At 37.3% G+C, this 21,428-nt stretch overlaps 1 protein-coding gene across 1 annotated transcript in view; it reads left to right on the top strand.

Annotated features, from left to right (window-relative positions):
* Nucleotides 1-21,428, top strand: part of CFAP47 (cilia and flagella associated protein 47) — a gene marked incomplete at both ends in the record, with an annotated part of 384,890 nt that overhangs the window by 250,237 nt on the left and 113,225 nt on the right. The window contains 2 exons of the mRNA XM_084869970.1: nt 337-563; nt 10,243-10,390. Coding sequence (XP_084726096.1) covers nt 337-563; nt 10,243-10,390 — 375 coding nt within the window. The remainder of the gene's footprint in view (nt 1-336; nt 564-10,242; nt 10,391-21,428) is intronic.

Genomic DNA, 21,428 nt, shown 5'->3' with positions numbered 1-21,428 from the left:
CATGTGATATTTGTCTTTCTCAGATTGGCATATTTTACTTAGCATAATAGGAGCCAGGTCACTGAATTTTTTTTATCATGTTGATGATGTTTCTATAAAAGAACCATTTGACTAGAACTCTTTTTGAGAGTACCAGGAAAATATCTTTAATTCCTGAAGACTTATTCTTAACTTACTGAATTAATACCACTAGAAATGTGTTACCTATCTATTTTTACTGTTTAATGAAGACCACGACTTCCGTTTTATATTATTTCAATCCTCCCAAATCCATCCTGAATGGTTTCAAAGGCATAAATGATCATTGCAGCCATGAATGTTTTTGTTTCACCCTAGAGCTTGATCTGGACAACCCAGTTTTGTATTTGAAATGCAAACCCTGTCATACATTGGATATAGATCTTATATTGCCACTGACTAACGAAGCCAAGGAAAAGGCATTGGCTTTTGCAGCACGGCAGCAGATGTCAGATGTAGAGTATCAGCGGAGATCGATCACAGGCACTCTGGAAAGCAGTAGTATCCGCGTGGCCATTGCCATCCTGGGGCTGACCAGGGTCGAGGTGGGAATGAACAGATGATGCACTTAAATTATTCTTTTTAAAAATATACAGAGCTATTACTTCATCATAACATAGAAAAAAAAGGATTAATACAACTCAGTAGCTTTTTACCTTTTGTTCTCATTAAAAATAAATCTGTAAGAAAGCATTATACTAATTTTGCATTACTTCTAATTTTAGTAGTAATAACTAAATTAGTAGTAACTAAGCATACTGTTAATTTTAGGCATGACACTGTAGCTGCTTTATTCACAGATGTCTTCAATTCCGATTGTACATTATGATGATCTAGAAAACTTAAAATAATACTAATGCCCAAGCCCCACTCCAGAATAATTAAATACAAATCTCTGCAAGCAAGTGGGTGGGGATATGTTCTAAAAGTTTCCCAGAACATTCTGTTTTATATCCAGAGAGGTTTATCCCTGGGATCAGATGACCAGGCTGAGAATCTAGATGTTAACACTGCCCACATGTGTGACTGTGGGCTGGTTACTTAATTTTTTAAAATATTTTTAATCTGGAGATATTGATAATTTATGGAAAATAAGTGTGATAATAATGTAAAATGCTTAGTATAATACCTGGTATACAATAAGTACACTATATATGGCATTGTTGTTGTTATTGTTATTACTATTACTAGAGGCCCTGTGCATAAAATTCTTGCATGGGGGAGAGGTGGTGTCCCTCAGCCCAGCCTGCACCCTCTCCAATCTGGGACATCCCTCTCACAATCCAGGACTGCTAGCTCCCAACTGTTCACCTGCCTGCCTGCCTGATTGTCCCTAACTGCTTCTGTCTGCAAGCCTGATCACCCCCTTACCACTTTCCTGTCAGTCTGATCAACACATAACTGTTCCCCTGCCAGCCTGATTGCCTCTAACTGCCCTTCCCCCCACCCCCATGCCATCCTGGTTGCCTCTAACTGTTCTGTCCTGCAGCCTGGTCACCTCTACAGGCCTCTCCTTCTGGCCCAGTCAACCCTAACTTCCCTCACTTGCCAGTCTGGTTGCCCTAAATTGCTCTCTCCTGCAGGCCTGGCCCCCCATACTGCCCTCCCCTGCTGGCCTGGTCACCTTCAACTGCCCTCCCCTGTAGGCCTGGGTCCCCCCAACCACCCTCCCTTGCAGGTCTAGTTGCCCCCAACTGCCCTCTCCTACAGGCCTGATCCCCCCAAACTGCCCTCCCCTGCTGGCCCAGTCACCTCCAACTTTCTTCCCCTGCAGGCCTGATCGCCCACAACTGCCTTCCCCTCTGGAACATCTTATAGCAGCCATCTTGTGTCCACATGGGGCCGACCATCTTGTGTGTTGGAGTACTGTCAATTTGCATATTGCCTCTTTATTAGATAGGATTATAGACACTGTTATTGTAGTTTGAACTCAATTTTATAATTGAAATAAGGTATAGTCTAATCACCACAGAGCTGCTAAAGCAATTGTTCAAAAGTATAAATCTGTTCACATTGCTCTTCTACTGGTGTGCCAGTTCATTTCAGAATAAGAACCAATAAATATCCTTAGGTTGGTCTTCATTACCCACCTAGGCAGTCCCTCCTACTTCTCTGATCTCAACATTTCCTCTGGAGCCCCTTCTCTCAGGTTACTACTCAGCACAGGCCTCCTTGCTGTTCTTCACATGCCCAAGGGATGCTCCCCATGGCCCATGTACTTCCTCTGTTACTTTTTTCTAGATATTAGAGGATAGATATCATTTACTTCAGATCTGCTCAAATATTATCAGTGAGATCCTGCTTTACCAAATTATATTTTCTTTTCTTTTTAAAATTAAATTAATTGGTCAACATGAACATATAGATTTCAGGTGTGGGTTTCCTTGTTACAAGATCTGTATATTGCAGTCTGCCCACCACCCAAAGTTATCCTTTCACCATATATTAGGAATCCCTTCTCCCTGACTCCCCTTCCTCTGGCAACCTCCACACTGCTGTTTGTGTTCATGAGTTTCAGTTTTATATCCCACATATGAGTAAATCATATGGTTCTTAACTTTTTCTGACTTACTTCACTTAGCATAATGTTTTCAAGGTCCATACATGTTGCTGAAAATGGCACTATTTCATCCTTTCTTATGAGTGAGTAGTATTACATTGTGTATATGTAGCACATCTTCTTTATCCACTCTATTTTTCATAACACTTGGGTTGTTTCCATGCCTTGCCCACCCTGAATAATGCCTCAGTGAACACAGGGGTGCATATATCTTTGCAAATACATCATTTCTAGTTTTGGGGGTATATACCCAGGAGTGGGATTGCTGGGTCGTATGCTTGAGGGGATGGGTTTTACTCATAGATCATCTTTCTACTATTATGCACATATATGGTTTCTATCTTTCTCCCTTTCTTTTAACTTTGTCTCTAGAACCCAGCACAGTTTTTGTTTTTATTGTTGCATTTATCAAATTATGCTTTGTGTAAGATTTATTTTTATGTATACTTAACAGTTTAGGATATGAATTCCTAGAAATCTAAAATTTTTTCCTTATGTTTGTTTACCCCTTAATGACTTATGCATGGAAGGTGCTGTCATTGTTTTATTGGCTTGAGCATGGCCCTTAACAAACAAATGACACTTTAAACCTTAAATCCTCATAATATAGGCTGTTGTCCATCCAGATTGCCTCATGTCCTGATTTTTCTCAAGGTCATCTTGTGGTTTACTTATCCTTGTTTCCTTCTTGTATTTGCAGGATGAGTATCGATATGTGTATACTTCTCTGAATTTGTTATTAGGAGTGAAAATGATAATAATTTTAATTTCTTAACAACCCTTGGCTTTCTAATAATTATATTTGAAATGGTTTAAGTGGTCCTTAATGTTAAAAATTGAAAGTTTTTTTTTTTTCACCTGAAGATTAGTATTTTCTTTGACTTCCCTGAATGCCACGCACTTTTTGTTTCAGCAAAAACTCTAAGTGTAGAAAATAACTAGAGAAAAGTTGAATGTGTCAATTTAAGAAAAGCCAACTATACTAAATCAAAACTTAGACATATCTTATTGTGCTTACATCCACCTAATCATAAAGGTTTCTTTTCAATTATTGTGTACTCTTAAATACAATAACACTATTACTTTTTTCCAGCAGAACAATAAACAAGATAATTTTTTAAATGCTGTCACTTTTTAATATATTCTTTTTATTGCTTTAAGAGAGGGAGGGAGAGGAAGAGAGACACAGAAACATCAGTGATAAGAGGGAATCATTGACTGGCTGCCTCCTGCACATTGGACTGAGCCCACAATCCAGGCATGTGCCCTTGACTGGAATCAAACCAGGGACCCTTCGGACAGGCTTATATTCTATCCACTGAGCCAAACTGGCTAGGGCAGTGGTTGGCCAACTCATTAGTCAACAGAGCCAAATATCAACAGTACAACGATTGAAATTTCTTTTGAGAGCCAAACTATTTAAACTTAAACTTCTAATGCCACTTCTTCAAAATAGACTTGTGTAGGCCGTGGTATTTTGTGGAAGAGCCACACTCAAGGGGCCAAAGAGCCACATGTGGCTTGCGAGCTGCCGTTTGCCAACCACGGGGCTAGGGCAAAAACCTGTCACTTTTTTTCCAAAATGCTTTTATGTGCACTTTTAAACTTATATTGATGGCCCCATGGAGAAATATAGAACAAGTAGGATTGCATTTATAGTACAAAAAAATTGGATGAGTGAAGCATAAAATGACTAACATCAGGAATTCGCCAGAGATCGCAGCCCAGATGAGGGCAGAGGCATTCTTGTATTTTAAAGCTGGAAAACAAAGACACTCAGAGAAACATAGTACAACCTCTAACTCTAACAGACGTGTGAACCAAGACCATAAAATAGTAATATAGTGCCCTAAATTCACACCAATGATTTATGACAGAATAGAAATGGGCCCAGGTTTTCACCTCCCAGTCTGCTACTCTTTTCCTTGCCCTGTATATTCTACAGCTCATGTTTTCTTCTTAGTCTACCACCATGAACTTGTATAAAGTAATAAATGAAAGTCTAGGATGCTCTGTTATAGCATAAAATAACAGCATAACAAAATCTAAAACCAACCTTGAAGTATATTTTTTCAAAACTAAATCTATTGAATAAATGTAGAAAAGTGGCCTGACATTTTTATTGCATGACAATGTGCAACTTGAGTTTTAATATATCTATAGAGTAATGGCAGCATGGTGTATCTACTTATATACTGTAAGTGACACTATCTTTTGTCAGGAGCATGAATTATGACACTTAGCAATCATTTATAGAATTCATATTCTCTGGCCATTAATAAAAAAACTTTTTATTTTTTTAAAATATATTTTATTATTTTTTTTACAGAGAGGAAGGGAGAGGGATAGAAAGTTAGAAACATCGATGAGAGAGAAACATCTATCAGCTGCTTCCTGCACACCCCCCATTGGGGATGTGCCCACAACCAAGGTACATGCCCTTGACTAGAATTGAACCTGGGACCCTTCAATCTGCAGGCTGATGCTCTATCCACTGAGCCAAACCAGTTAAGGTAATAAAACAACTTTAAAGATATACTCAGTGATATTAGAAAGTATCAGGGCTTACCAGGTAGATTCTTTATATTTCATATTAGCTTTCTCATGTTTATATTTTAAAACCATGCTATGTACTCCAAAATAAATAACAGGAAAAATCATCAGAATTTTGAAGTTGGATATCTTTTTTAAAGGAAACTTGAAAGGTCTTCTTGGTGAAGATTTGGAAGGGCAAAGAAAAGGTTTTTGTATTTGTATAATTTAAGTGACTTCAAGTCATGAAGTAATCCTATTGATATTGTGAAATATAAAGCTGGGTATTATGGTTTTGGGCTGGTGATTCCAAGAATTCACAACTAAAAGAAGAGATAGATGCAGAGAGAAAGTTTATTTTACTTTCCCAGAAGGAAAAAAAGGCTAATCAATACAACCGCAAAGAAATAGACAGTGGCCTGCTCTTTTAATAGCTGCTGTTGCTAGGTGACAAGGAAGGGAGGAGGATTTGAGGGCTGAAATTGAGCAGATATCAGGGAGGTTGTCTTTGTTAGTTCTAGGCAGATGTTCTAAGGAGATGTCTTATCAGTATTTTTCCAAAGCCTATAAAACATTCTTAGATCTGTTAACATAAAACAAATTCAAACCTGTAAAAAAAATTTTTGTCAGCTTATTTGAGCCAAACTGTCAACAATTTCTGCAAGCAGAATCTCAATGCATTGAGAGAATGCTTCAGAGAATGGCAGTTTTTCACCTATTTTTATAAATTACCATCAAAGGATGAGATATAAGTGGGTTACATGAAATCCATTAGTGATAGATTAGGGAGGTGGGATAAAGCAAAAAAGGGAAAACTTCTGGGTCTGGGTAAAAAGTAAAATGATAGACACATGCTTCTTTTACATAGGTGGGTATAGGATAGTTAATAGTCAACAATTTACATGATAACATTAACAATGAGGGAATTTGTAGTCTCTACCTGTTGCATTGGTTGTTCTCTGAGGGGTCCAGAAAAAAATGGAAGTTAGAAGTTATCCTGACTTTCTAACAGTATGTTATCCTGGGTGCAAAAAGATAATAGGCTCAGTTAAGGTAAATATCTATTAACATTTAAAAGGGAAGCTACCAGCCTAGGACATGACTATCTGCCACAGACTGTTTTTCATTTGAAAGGTTTAATTTCACACTATCCTTTGTGGTTACCTTAGGTCTCTGAGTTTGCAGAGGCCACCACATAGGCATTCCTTGAGTTTGTCTTATTAGCATGTGGCCTCTTTTTGTACACAGAGCAAACTTTATAAAGACTTCAAAAGAGGCTTGTTTGAAGAAGAGGGGGAAAGGGACTTTCTACTAATTATCTCTGAGTTGTAAACCAGAAGGGAGGAGGTGTATACAAGAATGTAGCCTTGAGAGTAACTTAACTTGTCTTACAGTTTGAACCAAGGTTGTTTGAATCAGATGAACTAACAATCTTGGGATTTAATTACCAAGTGCTTCTCATAAATTGTAGAATCCTATAGCAAAGAAAAAGAAAGGTCTTTTTTCTTGTTCTCACATTCATGCTAGGCACTAGTTAAAGCCATAAGGGGATAGGCATTATTCAGTATCTATTGCTGCAGAGAGGAGGAATGAAATGATGAGGAGCATGAAATGAACTCAACTTCAATTTGTGCAATGGTAATTGGGCATCTTAAAGGGAGAATAAGAAAAAATAAAAAGGGAAAAATAGTAGGGAGAATTTGTGACTTGATCAGAGTCACAGAAGTGGACATCTACAAGAAGAGAGAGACAATTCTGTGAGAAATTTGTTAATTTATGCTTATCTGCAGGAGAAACAAACTTCCGGACTCTATCACTGGAGTAATGATGCAAGTTACAGCAAGGTACTCAACTGACTGGGAGCATTATCTCTTTGAAAGTTTGCATTTCAAAGAGAGGGTTCTAAGGTCCTTGAGAAGACAGTTGTGGGGGAGGAGTGATAGAAGATTTACCTCTCAAAGGGGAGAAAAGAGATTTAAAATTGCAAGCTTTCTGAAGTAACTGCAGATACACATCAATTAACAAATCCAGAATACCTTTGTCAACCCCCTCTCACATCTCATAAATGTCTACTTCTGTGACTGCAGTTTTTATATGCCATGGTTGAGGTTTAGTTGAGAAACAGTTTAGAGGTGACTGACTAGAATTTGGTCAAGAAGAGAGTCTGTGTCACATACAGGGTATCCCCAAAAATTGTATATGCACTTTGAGTCAGTGTTTATTAACCTCCAGTTCTTTTTCAAAATTTAAAAGAATCTACAGAAATGAATAATTTATTTTCATCAATGCCTGTTTTCAAACTGATGACTGTTCTGGTCTAGGCACTGCTGATAATGTGAAGCAATGGAATTGTACACATCAAGAATCATTTCATTCGGTATTTGTATGCCCTCAATCATTGACTGTTTCCAGTTTTGTACCATAAATTTTATCTTTTATGTATCCCCATAAAAAAGTCTAGTGACATTTTAGGATAAATTTTCTTTCAAAGCTTAGTCTGGCTTCATCCCATTATTTCAAATCAATTAATTCTAAAAAGAAGTGAATACTAAGTTATCAGCTTTTAAAATGTGTATACATTTTTGGGGGACTTCCTATATTATTTTGAATGACTTGAAGATCTAGAAGGCAGACAATATGCACTTAGGATAAAGAGCTAAATGCTGATATGAATAGATTATCTATTCACAATGACTAGAAAATTGAACCAAACCCAAACAATGATAAATATATATTTTAATTTATTTAAAATTTTAGGATTTACATGATTTGAGTTGCCAAAATAAAGTAGATAGAAAAAATGTGATTTTCTGGGGAAAATAATTCTTGTGGATTTTATAGATAACTAGGGGCCCAGTGCATGAACTCATGCACCTTGAAAGGACCTGTGGGCCACAAGTCTAAGGTGGGCATAAGGGCAGGTCTCAGCTCATCCTCCATTCCCCCTCCCAGCCTCTCCTGCCCCAGCCCCCTGTCCCCTGTCTGCCTGCAGCCCCATGCCTGCCTCTGATGTTCCCACCCACTGACAGCGCAGAGTGATTGGGGCTGGCACCAGCAGTGGGTGCAAATGGGGCAGGCGCAGTCTGTGGGTGTGAACAGCAGCTGCTGCCCCAATTGCCCATCAGGAGCAGGGGGAGATGGAGAAACCCTGTGGGGTGATCAGGGTTGGCAGTTGTCACTCGTACCTGCTGACAGCACCAAGCTATTGGGACCGGCACTGGGTGCCAGAAGTGGGTGCGACCAGCAGCTCTGACACCAGCAGTAGCTGTGAGCAGGGCCAGCACCAGTAGCGTGTGCCTGGTGGAACCGTGGCATGAGGGAGCAAAGAATTTTCAGTAAACACCAGAGGCTCTCCCCAATGACAGCAACTGACTCCCCACTTTGGTCTGGTGTCTCTGCTCACCTGCAATGCGGCCAATGCCCACCATGTTCCGCACTCTGCTGCTGACACTTGCCATGTTCCATGCATGCCCCCTGCTGGTCAGCACATGTCATAGTGATCAGTTGTTCAATTGTTCTGCCATTCCGTCTATTTGTATATTAGGGTTTTAAATATATAGACTAGAGGCCCAGTGCATGTATTTGTTTGCCAGTGTGGTCCCTCAGCATGGCCTGTGGGGATTGGGATGAAACCCAGCAATCCAATGCCACTTTCAGCTCCTGCCTGCCACTTCCACTTATCCTGGGCTCACTGTGCCTGCTTTGGGCTTGTACCCCATCAGTCCTAATTGGGAGAGCCATGAGCCCTGCCTCTGGTGCCTGTCAGTCAGCTGAATGGCACTCCCACTCTGGGACTGCACTGACCACCAGGGGTATACTCCTGTGTTGAGCATCTGCTCGCTGGTGGTCAGTGTGCATCATAGTGACTGGTCAACCAGTCATTCAGTTGTTTAATCGCTTAGGCTTTTATATATATATAGATGACCCCAATGAATGAGATAATTGCTAAAGGCATTAACATTTATTTTTGATGAGTAATGATATGATGATGATGATAATGATGGTGACAATGACAATGATGATAATGATTGCCAATATTTATTGAATTCTTAAAATATGCTCCAAGTACCTGGCATTTGTTTACACTTTAAGTGCACTAGAGATGGGCAGAGTGTACTATTATAACCCATACTAGAGGCCTGATGCATGAAATTTGTGCATGAGTGGGCCTTCTTTCCCGTAGCTGCCAGCACCGACTTGTCTCTAGCACCTGGGACCCAGGCTTCCCTTGCAGCCTTGCTTCATCTGAAAGGACATCCAGAAGGACACCCAGTCTAATTACCATATTACCCTTTTATTATTATAGGTTTTACAAGTGATTTTGTGGCTTTGATTAATAATCAAGTTTACTTAGAGTTGGGATATTTAAGTGTGGGTAGTTTGGCTCCAAGAAAGCTTAGTCTAACCTTTGGACAGTACTATGTTGTTAGTAGTAGAGCATTCAGATAAAAATAAATGGTTGCCTACCTCTGGGCTCTGCCATGTTTGGTTCACACAAAGAGAGCTGGGTTTCTCTTCAGTGTTATATTTTAAGAAGCACAGTATTGAACTCAATTGTGTCTTGAGAAGCATATGTATGGGGGTGAGTTATAATCTACATTATATAACTAATGGTTGAAAGTACTAAAAATATCAAACTTATTTAAAAGATATGTTTGGGGGTCTCTAGAGGGGCAGGACTTTGTTTTATATGTGTGCGTATATTTATTTCTGTCTTTTCCCCCACAAAATTGTCACTAGCATAAGAAAGGATACTAAGTGTACTGCTAATGAGAACTAGAACTGATGGGTAGATGTTAAGTACACAGGGATCAATTCAAGGAGGAAAGTACTTTCTCAATGCAGTTCACCAATGGAATGGTTTCTTCCTGAAGCAATGGATTCCTCAAACTGAAAGTATTAGAACAGGGGACACTGAGCATCTCTTAATAAAGGATGGCTCCATTAATTCTATGAAACGGGTTAGTGTTGTCTCCCCCCAATTAAAGATATATCTAAAGAAATGAACAAATTCAATTTCTTGATTGCTTTCCCCCCAAATGTAGATTCTAAATAGGTAGTGTTCTCTTTTGTATTTTAGAGTTAAAGGGTAAGAGAATCACATTCCAAATTTTCTTTCTGTTTATTTGCAGACTTGTATGCTTTTTAATATCTCAAAGTTAAAGCAGCCTAAGTCCATTTTATATGCAACAGAAGTAAGCCTTCCAGGATATTTTTATGTCCCCAAGGATATCTACATTCCTCAGTATCCAGAACGTCAAGCTAATGGACTTAAAGAAGGTAATCACTAAAGTGTGGAATGCAATATCTAGCACCATTGCAGTAACTATGAAATTATAAAATAAAAAGATTACCTCTACTAATAGAGATGTTCATAATATAATTGTAAAGATAGTTTAGCTACATATATAACAATTATTATTAATTTTTGTTATCTTCACCTGAGGATATTTTTTTCCACTGCTTTTCAGAGTAAAAGGGAGGGAAGAGAGAAGCAGCGAAACAAGAGAGAGAGATCAACTGGTTGCCGCCCATACAGACCATAACCTGGGCCGAGAGCGAACACGCAACCCAGGTACATGCATTTGACCAGGAATCGAACCCGTGACCTTTTGGTGCATGAGAAAATGCTCTAACTATTGAGCAACACAGGCCAGGGCCATAAATGCTAATTATTGAATAATAATAATATGTGTTATAAGAAACCAACAAACTTCATAACAGTAATCTAAATTATGTACTGACTTTGGGTGCTAAGTTATTGTTACTGAAATTTGTAGACATCTTTGTTAAAGAATGCCTATCTGATAAAGATAGTAAGTGAACTTCAAGAAAGGTGAACTCTCGCTTTAACAGTGAAGCTGGTTGTAGAAGTTGTTCTGGAGTTGAGGCTTAGACTGACTCTAAAGGATAGCAGGGATATTGACATTAAGAACATGTCAAAGGAGGACAATACCACTTATGAGTAATTTATTTTTTATATGGACTAGAGTCTTTATTAGTTGAGTACTTAATCTTGGTCTCTTGGTGTCTATTTTTATTTGTGTTTAGCAGTAAGATTTAATAGAATATTAATACATTATTTAATATAAGTGATGAGATATAAGCAATGTGACTAAATAGTTTAAAATAATAGTTAATTAATTAATTTTTTTGCTTATTTCTAAACTGGTGAATAATAAAATAAGTATATATTTTTAATATTTTTATTAGGGCAATGTACCATGGATTCTAAGTTATAGTATTGTTAATTATGGTTTTGTTAAGTTTTCAGTTGATATTTTCCTATGGATTTGTGTTATATAAAATATTTCTATATTTAAAAGAATGGTTAAAAATCATAAGGTACAGGATAACCTGTTCACTTTGCTTTCCTAATCTAATGTGTTGAGTATCTTCCCACATGTTTATTAGCCATCTTTAAAATGTCTATTCAGACCATTTGCCCATTTTTTAAAGTTGGGTTTTCTTTTTATCAGAGTGGCAAGTGTTATGTCTATATTCTAAATATTATAATCTCAGAAAGATGGTTTGCAAATATTTTTTCTCATTCTGTTGGTTGTCTATTCACTATCTTGATAATATCATTTGAAGCAAAAAGTTTTAAAATTTGATTATTTTAAATTTATATTTTTTGTTCTTATTTTCTTGCTTTTGATTTTATATCTCTGACTCTATTGCCAAATTCAAGGTTATGAAAATTTAAACCTCTGTTTTCTTCTAGGATTTTTATAGCTTTAGTTCTTAAATTTAGATTGTTGATCCATTTTAGTTATCATTTGTATATTGTTTGAAGTAGGGGTCCAATTTACATGTGGCTACCAGCAGTGTCCTCACTGTTTTTGAATATACTATTAATTGTGCATTAAATGATTTGGCACCCTTATTAAAATTAGTTGACCATAGATACTTTTTTATTTTTTATTTTTTATGTTATCCTATAGTTCTATATGTCTATCCACATGACACTTTTTAAATTACTATTTCTTTGTAGTAAGGTTTGAAATCAGAAATTGTGAAGTCCTGCTACATTATTCTTTTGAAATTATATTGTTTTCATTATATCCTCACAATTTCATATGGATTTTAGAACCAACTTGACAATTTTTAAAAACAAGCCATCTGGAATTCTGTTGAATATTGCATTGAACCTATAGATAAATTTGGGGAGGACTGTCATCTTAATAATATTAAGTCTTCTGATTCATGACCATCCAGTGTTTTTTATCATTTTCTCCAAAGATATTCCTTAATTTTTGACACTTTTATAGTTGTAAAAGTGTAAGTCTTGTACTGCTTTTCTTCAATATATTACTAAGTATTTTATCCTTTATGCTGACACTGCAAATGTAATTTTCTTAATTTTTTACTTGTATTATTTATTACAAATATATAGAATTGATTTTAATAATGAGGTTATATTATACAACTTTGCAGAATTGATTTTTTTCAGTTACACTTTTATTTTTTTATTTAATAAATCTCTATTATTCATATTATTACAATTGTTCCTTTTTTTTTCACCCCATAGCTCCCCTCCATCAGATTCCTACCACACCCTCTGCCTTTACCTTCCCCCCCCCACTGTCCTCATCCATAGGTGTATGATTTTTGTCCAATCTCTTCCTGTACCCCCCACCCCCCTTTACTCCCAAGAATTATCAGTCCACTTCTTTTCTATGCCCCTGATTCTATTATAAACACCAGTTAATATTTTACATCAGATTTATTATTCCCTTGGTTTTTAGATTCACTTGTTGATAGATAATTATTTGTTGTTCATAATTTTTATCTTTATCATTTTCTTCTTCTTCCTCTTCTTAAAGAATACCTTTCAGCATTTCATATAAATCTGGTTTGGTGATGATGAACTCCTTTAGCTTTTTCTTATCTGTGAATATCTTTATCTGACCTTCAATTTTGAATGATAACTTTGCTGGGTAGAGTAATCTTGGTTGTAGGTTCTTACTATTCATCACTTTGAATATTTCTTGCCATTACCATCTGGCCTGCATAGTTTCTGCTGAGAAATCAGCTGAAAATTGTATGGGTGCTCCCTTATAGGTAACTAACTGCTTTTCTCTTGCTGCTTTTAATATTCTCTCTTTGTCTTTTGCTCTTGCCATTTTAATTATGATGTGTCTTGGTGTGATCCTCTTTGGATTCCTTTTGTTTGGGGTTCTGTGCATTTCCTGAACTTGTAAGTCTATTTCTTTCACCAGGTGGGGGAAGTTTTTAGTCACTATTTCTTCAAATAGGTTTTCAGTATCTTGCTCTCTCTTTTCTTCTGGTACCCCCATAATTCTGATGTTGGTATGCTTGAAGTTGTCCCAGAGGCTTCTTACACTATCTTCAACTTTTTGAATTCTATTTTTTTTTTTTTTTTTTTTTTTTTTTTTTTTGCTTTTCCAGTTGAGTGTTTTTTTTTGTTTTTTTTTTTCTTCTTTATATATCAAATCTTTGACTTGACTCTTGTGTTCCTCTAGTCACTATATAATATTTTTTAGGTCTCTGTATAATACCTTTCAGGTCTCTGTATAATATTTTTTTATTTCAGTTAGTGTATGTTTAATTTTTAGTTGATCCTATTTCATATCTTTGAGAATCTCATTAAATTTATCACCTTTTCTAGGAAATTCCTGAAAAACCTTATAACCATGGTTTTGAACTCAATGTCTAGTCATTTACTTTCCTCAATTTCCTTCTTTGTCTCCGCATTTTAGTTGCTTCCTTGAGTTGATGGCATGGCTTTTGTTTGCTAGGTGTCCTAGCAGGGCCCAGTGTCTCAGCCTCCCCAGTTACCTGAGGTGGACTTTCTTGGTGTGCTCCTTTGTGGGCTGTGTCTGCAATCTTGTTGTAGTTAAGCCTAGATTGTTGTTAGTATCACTGGGGGGAGTTAACCTCCAGGCCAATTGGCTGTGAGGATCAACTGTGTCTCCATTGGGAGAGCTTCTGTGCTCAGCTTGGATGGGGCAGAGTCTTAGGGCTGAGCAGACAGCCTTGGTTTTCTATCAGCTCCGCCTTATGAGGCCCCTGTGTCTCAGTGTCCCACAGCAATGGCTGCATGTACCTCTGAGAGAAGGCTGCCCTGAGTTTTGCCTGCTGCCAGACAGTCCAGTTTCTGCCCGGTTGAGTCTGGGTATTCAGAGTCTCACCGGAAACTGGATTTCAGTGCAGTTGGGAGGTTTATTTTCCCTCCTGAATGAGAAAGCTAGCCATGCACTTCCTGCCTGCCCTCTCTGAGCGCCACAAGTAAGTCAACTGCATATTCAGCCACCCGTCTTTCCATGAGCGTGGGTCTCCACACCTCTGTCCTCCACAGCTCCTCTGGGTCTCAGTGTCTGTTTATCTTTCCTTATAGTTGTAAATTTTCCACTCAGCCAGCTTTCCAGTGTCTGTTCTGTCTTCCAGTTGCAGTTTTGAAATTGTTGTGCAAGGCAGCAGTATAAGTGTTTACCTATTCTGCCATCTTAGTTTCTCTCCAGAACTAATATTTTAAAGCTGGATTTTAAAAATTCTGATACGGAGTTCTTTAGGATTTTCTATATACAAGATAATATATATATCTAGAGATATTCTTACATCTTCTCTTCTGAAATAAATTGTTTTTTATTTCTTTTTACTTGCCTAATTTATCAGGTTGATACCTTTATGATGACATTAAATAGAAATGATAAGAGGCTACATCCTTGTCTTTCCCCTGAACTTAAGGATAAATAATACAGTATTTAATCATTGTATCATAATAACTGTAGGTTTTTCATAGATGCACTCTATGAGGTTGAGGAAGTTCCCCTCAATTTCTAGTTTGTGCCATTTAAGTTATCTAATTTTTTTTATTGATTTCAGAGAAAGGAAGGGAGAGGGAGAGCATGATAGAAATATCAATGATGAGAAAGAATAATCTATCAGCTGCCTCTTGCTCACCACCTACTGGGGATTGAGCCCATAACCCAGGCATGTGCCCTGACCAGGAATTAAACCATGACCTTCTGGTTCATAGATCACTACTCAAATACTGAGCCACACTGTCCAGGCAAGTTATCTAATTTTTGACCTCTGATTGTTTACACTAGGAGTGTCGAACTCAATCAGAGAAGGGGCCAAAATCTAAAATCCAGCCTAAATCGTGGGCCGAATGGTTTACTGAACAGTCATAAACTGACAATGTCATAAACTGACAGCGGAGTGCAGTGATGACAGCGCGGTGCGGGCCACATTGCAAGGCCTGGCGGGCTGGATTTGGCCCGCAGGCCTTGTGTTTGACACATGTGGTTTACACCATTCTCTCATATTAATTTTATATCTGAAAGGCAAAAATAATGCCCCTACTTTTATTTGAGTCTAAAATTTGAGTATTTTCTTCTTTTTTTGAGGGGGGGATCCATTAGGCAGTTTTTTAATTTAGTTGATCTTTATAAAGAACTAGATTTTGGTTTCAGCGATATTCTCTAGTATAGTTTTTTCTTTGCTATTTCATTAATTTCTCCTTTAATATTTATCATTTTTTATTCTACTTTCTTTTTTTAAACAATATATTTTATTGATTTTTTTTTTGTTTTTTTGTTTTTTGTAGAGAGGAAGGGAGAGGGAAAGAGAGAGTTAGAAACATCAATGAGAAAGAAACATAAATCAGCTGCCTCCTGCAAACCCCCTACTGGGGATGTGCCCGCAACCAAGGTAACATGCCCTTGACCGGAATTGAACCTGATACCCTTGAGTCTGCAGGCGGATGCTGTATCCACTGAGCCAAACCAGTTAGGGCTCATTCTACTTTCTTTAGGTTGCTCTTCTCGCCCCCTCAACCCCTCCAACATCTTAAAGTAGAAGGTTTATTCTTTAGGTTATTGATTTCAGATTTTTTTTCTTTTTTGTTATAGGCATTCATAGCTATACATTTTTCTTAAGCACTGCTTTGCTGAATCCAATAAATTTTTATATTTTTATTCATTAATATTAAAGTATGTTCTAATTTCTCCAGATATTTTCTTTACCCATTGATCGAGTGTATTACAATAATAATATGCCCTGTCTGGATAGCTCAAATGGTTAGGGCATCATCCTTATATGCTAAGGTGGTGTGTTTGATCCCTGGTCAGGGCACATACAAGAATCAACCAATGAATGCCTAAATAGGTGGAACAGCTAATCAATTTTTCCCTTTCTCTTTCTCTCTCAAAATCAATCAATAAAAAATAACTGTCTAAAAATCCCAATATCAATAGATGTTTGGGAGGCAGGTTAAAATATTATGAAGCACACAATATGTAAATTAGATTAATATAAAACTTCTCTGTTCAAAACCAGAGAAGATACTCCAGTTTTCTTCTGTCTGCTAGCCCTTCCTCATCTCCTGTTGTATCCCAGGCAGTGGTTCAAAGCATATTCTCATAAGGCTGGGGCTCTGATAAATACAGTTTGAAAACCACTGATTTATTTCAGTGTCCACAATTTATTGATGAGGAAATTAAACAGAGGAATTAAGTAAATGAACTAGAATCAAGTAGTTAGTGGCAGTACTATCTTGAACATATATCCTCAGTTGCTTTAATTAAGATGCCAGATGATGGGACACATTACTCAACAAATATTTATTGAGAGCTTACTGTGTACAAGCAGTGTTTAGGCACCAGAAGCAGAGCAGTGAACACACACACACACACACACACACACAAAAAGGTCCCTGCATTTTAGAAATTTAATGGTGGAAAATTGTCCTTAGTGTTTGCCAGCCATTCTTAGGCCACATGCTTTAAATGGCATTTTCAGTATGGTTCCCACTCTTCTGTGGTCCGTTCTTTCATTCTCTCTTGAAACTCTGGTTATTACTTTTTTGTTAACTAGTTACTTAGATGTTCTATAAGTGGTTGTAGCATAGAGAATTATGACTATCTACATGAGAAATTGATCTAAAATTTGATATCGGTAATATTGTTTCCGTAAAAATTGTTCAGCCTCTGGTATTTAATTTCAAATTGTCTAGCAATTGTTAGTGGTTAAATTGACATGTTTGATGTGTATAATTGTTCATAACTCTCAGCCATTTATATTTAAACCATTTTTTTTACACACATATTATTTAGCTAAAAATAATCACGTGGTCTTCTTTCCCTATTTGATTACTCTTTCTTCTAGTACTTGAAGGTTCTAGTATAATAGTCACTATTTATTTTTCAGAAAAGTAAAATAAAGGTGCAATTTTATTTTATGAATGCATTTTGTGTTTTCATGCATAAGAGTTCAAAAGGGATTTTAATTGAGGTGTATTAAATTTAAGGCGTAGTACTTTATTATAGTGAAACTTAGAAGTCATTAAACCAAGTAAGTACCCGAAACCGGTTTGGCTCAGTGGATAGAGCGTCGGCCTGTGGACCGAAAGGTTCCAGGTTCGATTCTGGTCAAGGGCATGTACCTTGGTTGCGAGCACATCCCCAGTCGGGGGGAGGGTGCAAGAGGCAGCTGATAGATGTTTCTCTCTCATCGATGTTTCTAACTCTCTATCCCTCTTTCTTCCTCTCTATAAAAATCAATAAAAATATATTTTAAAAAAGAAAGAAACTAAGTAAGTTAATTCTTTCTAAACTTACATAGTTTAGAAAATCTGATTTTGCTTGTCACTGCTATGGCATTTTGTTTTTTTGTGAACAGTGTAAAATTTATTTTTGTTTTAAAAACATAAATGTCAGTAGAAAAATAGTGTCTGAAACAGAATTTTATTTTTAAGTTTGTGAGAAATTGTAATACTTTTAATGCAATGAATGTTAACTAGTGGCACATTCTTTTGTAATATTACACACAGGTGTAATAAACCACAGTGAAAATATTTGAAGTCATCTTTTCACCATTAATGTATGACTATCATTCATACATTGGCAATTTTCCTTATTTATCACTAAAATTAGAATCTTTGAGAATTTTTATTTTCTCTTTCATGCTTAAAACATGTTGATCTTTATCTTTTATGTTTTAATAAATATGACAGACACTGTGATGATAATTCTTGTTAAAAGAAATAATAATCCTGGTTTTCCTCAGAGAGGAGCCTCCTGATTGTAGAAAGCTGCCCCAATTGCACCTAACCATTTGATTTCATGTAGAAGCATATCTGAATCTAAGTTAAGAAAAGAGAGATTCATTGATGGAATGCAAAAAGGAATGATGTTAGTGTCAGTGACTGATGGGTGAGGGGCATTTAAAAGGTAAATTATGAATACCTTATCTACAAATGTCAAGGTCTGACTGTTGCCGGGGGAAGTGGGATTCATTGCGGTGTTGCAAGAAAAACATTTTAGGCAACTCACAAAGGAGGATAAGGATCCAGTAATCAGATTTATTTGTAGCATCGGATGCAAAATCATAGGAGTTCCCCTGAATTTTCAATGACCCTATCTCTGTCCTTCCCGCCATGGAAAATCTGGATCAGAAATAGGTCCAATGTCCAGCAATTCTATGCCATTGGTCTGACATGAGTATTCTCAATCCATATCCAGGTAGCTTGTACCTGGATCCCAGCTGTGATCCTTTGCTGTGCTGTTGTACCCAGACTCTGGCTTAGAGCCTATGTTTGGAGACTGCCTGGCTGCCAGGGCCACATGATTATTATGGAGAGAGAATGCATGGACGAGTGTTACTAGGTGAGAGAGAGAAGGCTTTGTTCCTGAGATTTTATTATCTCAGGCTTGGGAAGGACCACGAGCTTTCTCAAAATAACCAATAAATTTCCCAAGCTTTTGCAGGCTTGTACTGGGCCGACCTTCTAGCCAATCTATTCTTTCCCCCAGACTAGACTGAGAGGCCTAGTTTTCCTCCCTGTTTATTGTTCTACCTCATCTTTGGGGAATGTCTGATGGTTCCTTGGGGAGTGTGAAGCTATAATTTCCTGGTGAAGCAAGAAGACTCATGCTCCCCAGTTGATTGTGCTTAATAATAACTAATTCATTTTGTTCCCTTCCTTTATTAATATCTAGCTACCTATGCTAACATCACCATTGAGATTTATATTTTATTGGTTACTGGGCTTTCTGTAATGCTTTGTATCTTAATCTCAGTGATTGATATGAAATCGATTTGGAGAATGTATTTTGGGGCAATAACTGAATCTTTTGTTCTCCTTCCCTACTCACATCTGGGTACAGGGCAAGTCCTATTGATTAAAGGACTGCCCTCAATTGACAGTGATATAGCATGTCACTGCTCACAGATTCCTTGGCTGAGTCAGAAAATTGAGTCATGCACTCTTGTAATCTGGCCTCAGCCCAAGCAGCCTCTCTGGTGTCCAAATGATTGAAATGCTGAGAATGTCCCTCCCATCTCTTTCCATTTCAGGATAACTATTCTCCAGTTCTTTCTTTTTTCCACTTATGGGGGTTACAACCCAATTAGAACACTGAGTTTCTCCCTTCTGTCTGAAATCCTTTTTCAAAATGTCATGTTTTTCTTCTCATTTTATTTCCAATCAACGCCCTAGATACTTCTCAGAAAACCAGTCTTTTAGACTTGTAGTTAGCATCATGATTTTTGAGGTGGATGCTATAAAATAATATATAAATCACTACCAGAATAATTGAGCTATAATTGTGTGATTCTGACAAAACTAAATATAAAGGGACAGAATTGCAAACACTTACTGGAAAAGTTAGGAAATAATATCTGTGAAGGATTGATAGCTTGGATTAACTTTCTGGACATCTTACATGTGATCTCATATATAAAAATAAATTAGTTGATACCTCTATATTTGTATCCACATCTAAGCTGTGATGCATTTCATTTAATTCTCATAAGAGTTGCTAGTTTAAATGTAATATCTGTGCCTCTTCCAGTCTTTAATATGTTTTACTATTTTTTAAAACTTATTTTTTAGAAATGTTATATTTATTGAAGATTTAAAGGGTTTCATTTACTGAACTTTTTTAAGGGATTCAATGAAGAATAAATAGGCTAAGTTCTTGTCCTCAGGAAGCATAGAGTTTAGTGGAAATGACAGCAATTGGGCATATAATAATCCTGATCTGCAATTTCAAATGGCCAAGTGCTTATCTACTTAGCTTTCGGGTTATTGGGGTGTTTATTCACCTGGTTACAGAAATTGTTTCAGGGCTTAAGTTGATCATAGTTGATTCTGGGAGAGTCCATTTTGGGCAAGGGATGGCTTTTTATTTTTTTCTGCCAGGTTGGCTAAGCTGATAGGATAATCAAGGGTAAACAAGGAGAGTCTTCAAGAATCAGGTCACCACAGAGAAAATCCAAGTCAAAAGGCAGAGAAAGAATGATGACATCTCATGATTTCATCTTATGATTTCTGGATGCTGTCATTGTAAAGGTGGTCATTCCCTTTGTATATGCCAATAAATTACATATGTTGCTCCTGCTTGTTTCAGTGGGATTTCTGACACTTATAAATAAAAGTGGATTCAGAAAACTAGAATCCAAAGTCTATTTTCTTTCCACATGGCCAGTGTTTCTAATCCTGGTTGCATGTACTTCAGTGGCACCTGGATACCTTTGACAAAGTACAGATTCTATGACCACTCTAGACCTGTGGAATCATTCCCAGGTTTGTAGAGGTCTAGGAACCTGTATTTTAGAAACATCGATGAGAGAGACATCAATCAGCTGCCTCTTGCACACTCCTCACCGGGGATGTGCCTGCAACCAAGGTACATGCCCTTGACCGGAATGGAACCTGGGACCCCTCAGTCCGCAGGCCGACACTCTATCCACTGAGCCAAACCGGTCTCTGGAACCTGTATTTTAAAAGTTCCCCTCCAGATCACTGTCATAGTTAATCCACATGTTAGAATTGGGGAAGCACTGCTGCACAGCATAGCTGTCTCCATTTTACAAATGGAGAAAGTCAGGCCCAGAAAATCTAAGTCCATTCAGGAGGCCACAGTAGGGAGAGGTCACATCAAGTCTCCCGAGTAAGCACTAAAGTTTACTAAATACTTTGTCCATCACTATTTGCATTATGCGGAGCTGGATAAAGTGGTCACACTGTCCTTTATTTTTAGGTAAGTAATTTTCTTAGTTTTAGTTCCCTAAAAAATGAAGCCTGAGGCTAGAATGAAATAGTCATGCTTTACTTGGGAGGTGCAGGTTCAGGGCAATGAGGATGAGAAAAAAGAGAAACAAGGAAGGGAAGGACTGGAAGCAAAGCAAGGAATCATGCATGAGCTGCTACCTCAGGATCCACCAATTACCTTTATGAATGGCATATGCTTCAGCAGATCATTCAGCAGGTATCATTTTTGGAAAGATATTTGAAAAGAAAGGCCCCTGAGCAATCAATATGACAGAGGAAGGAAAAAAATTTTGA

The sequence above is a fragment of the Pipistrellus hanaki genome, assembly GCF_964339955.1.
Source record: "Pipistrellus hanaki genome assembly, chromosome: X".
Lineage (NCBI taxonomy): Eukaryota > Metazoa > Chordata > Mammalia > Chiroptera > Vespertilionidae > Pipistrellus > Pipistrellus hanaki.
Note: the sequence above shows the minus strand (reverse complement) of the source record. Positions and strands in the feature narration are given on the sequence as shown.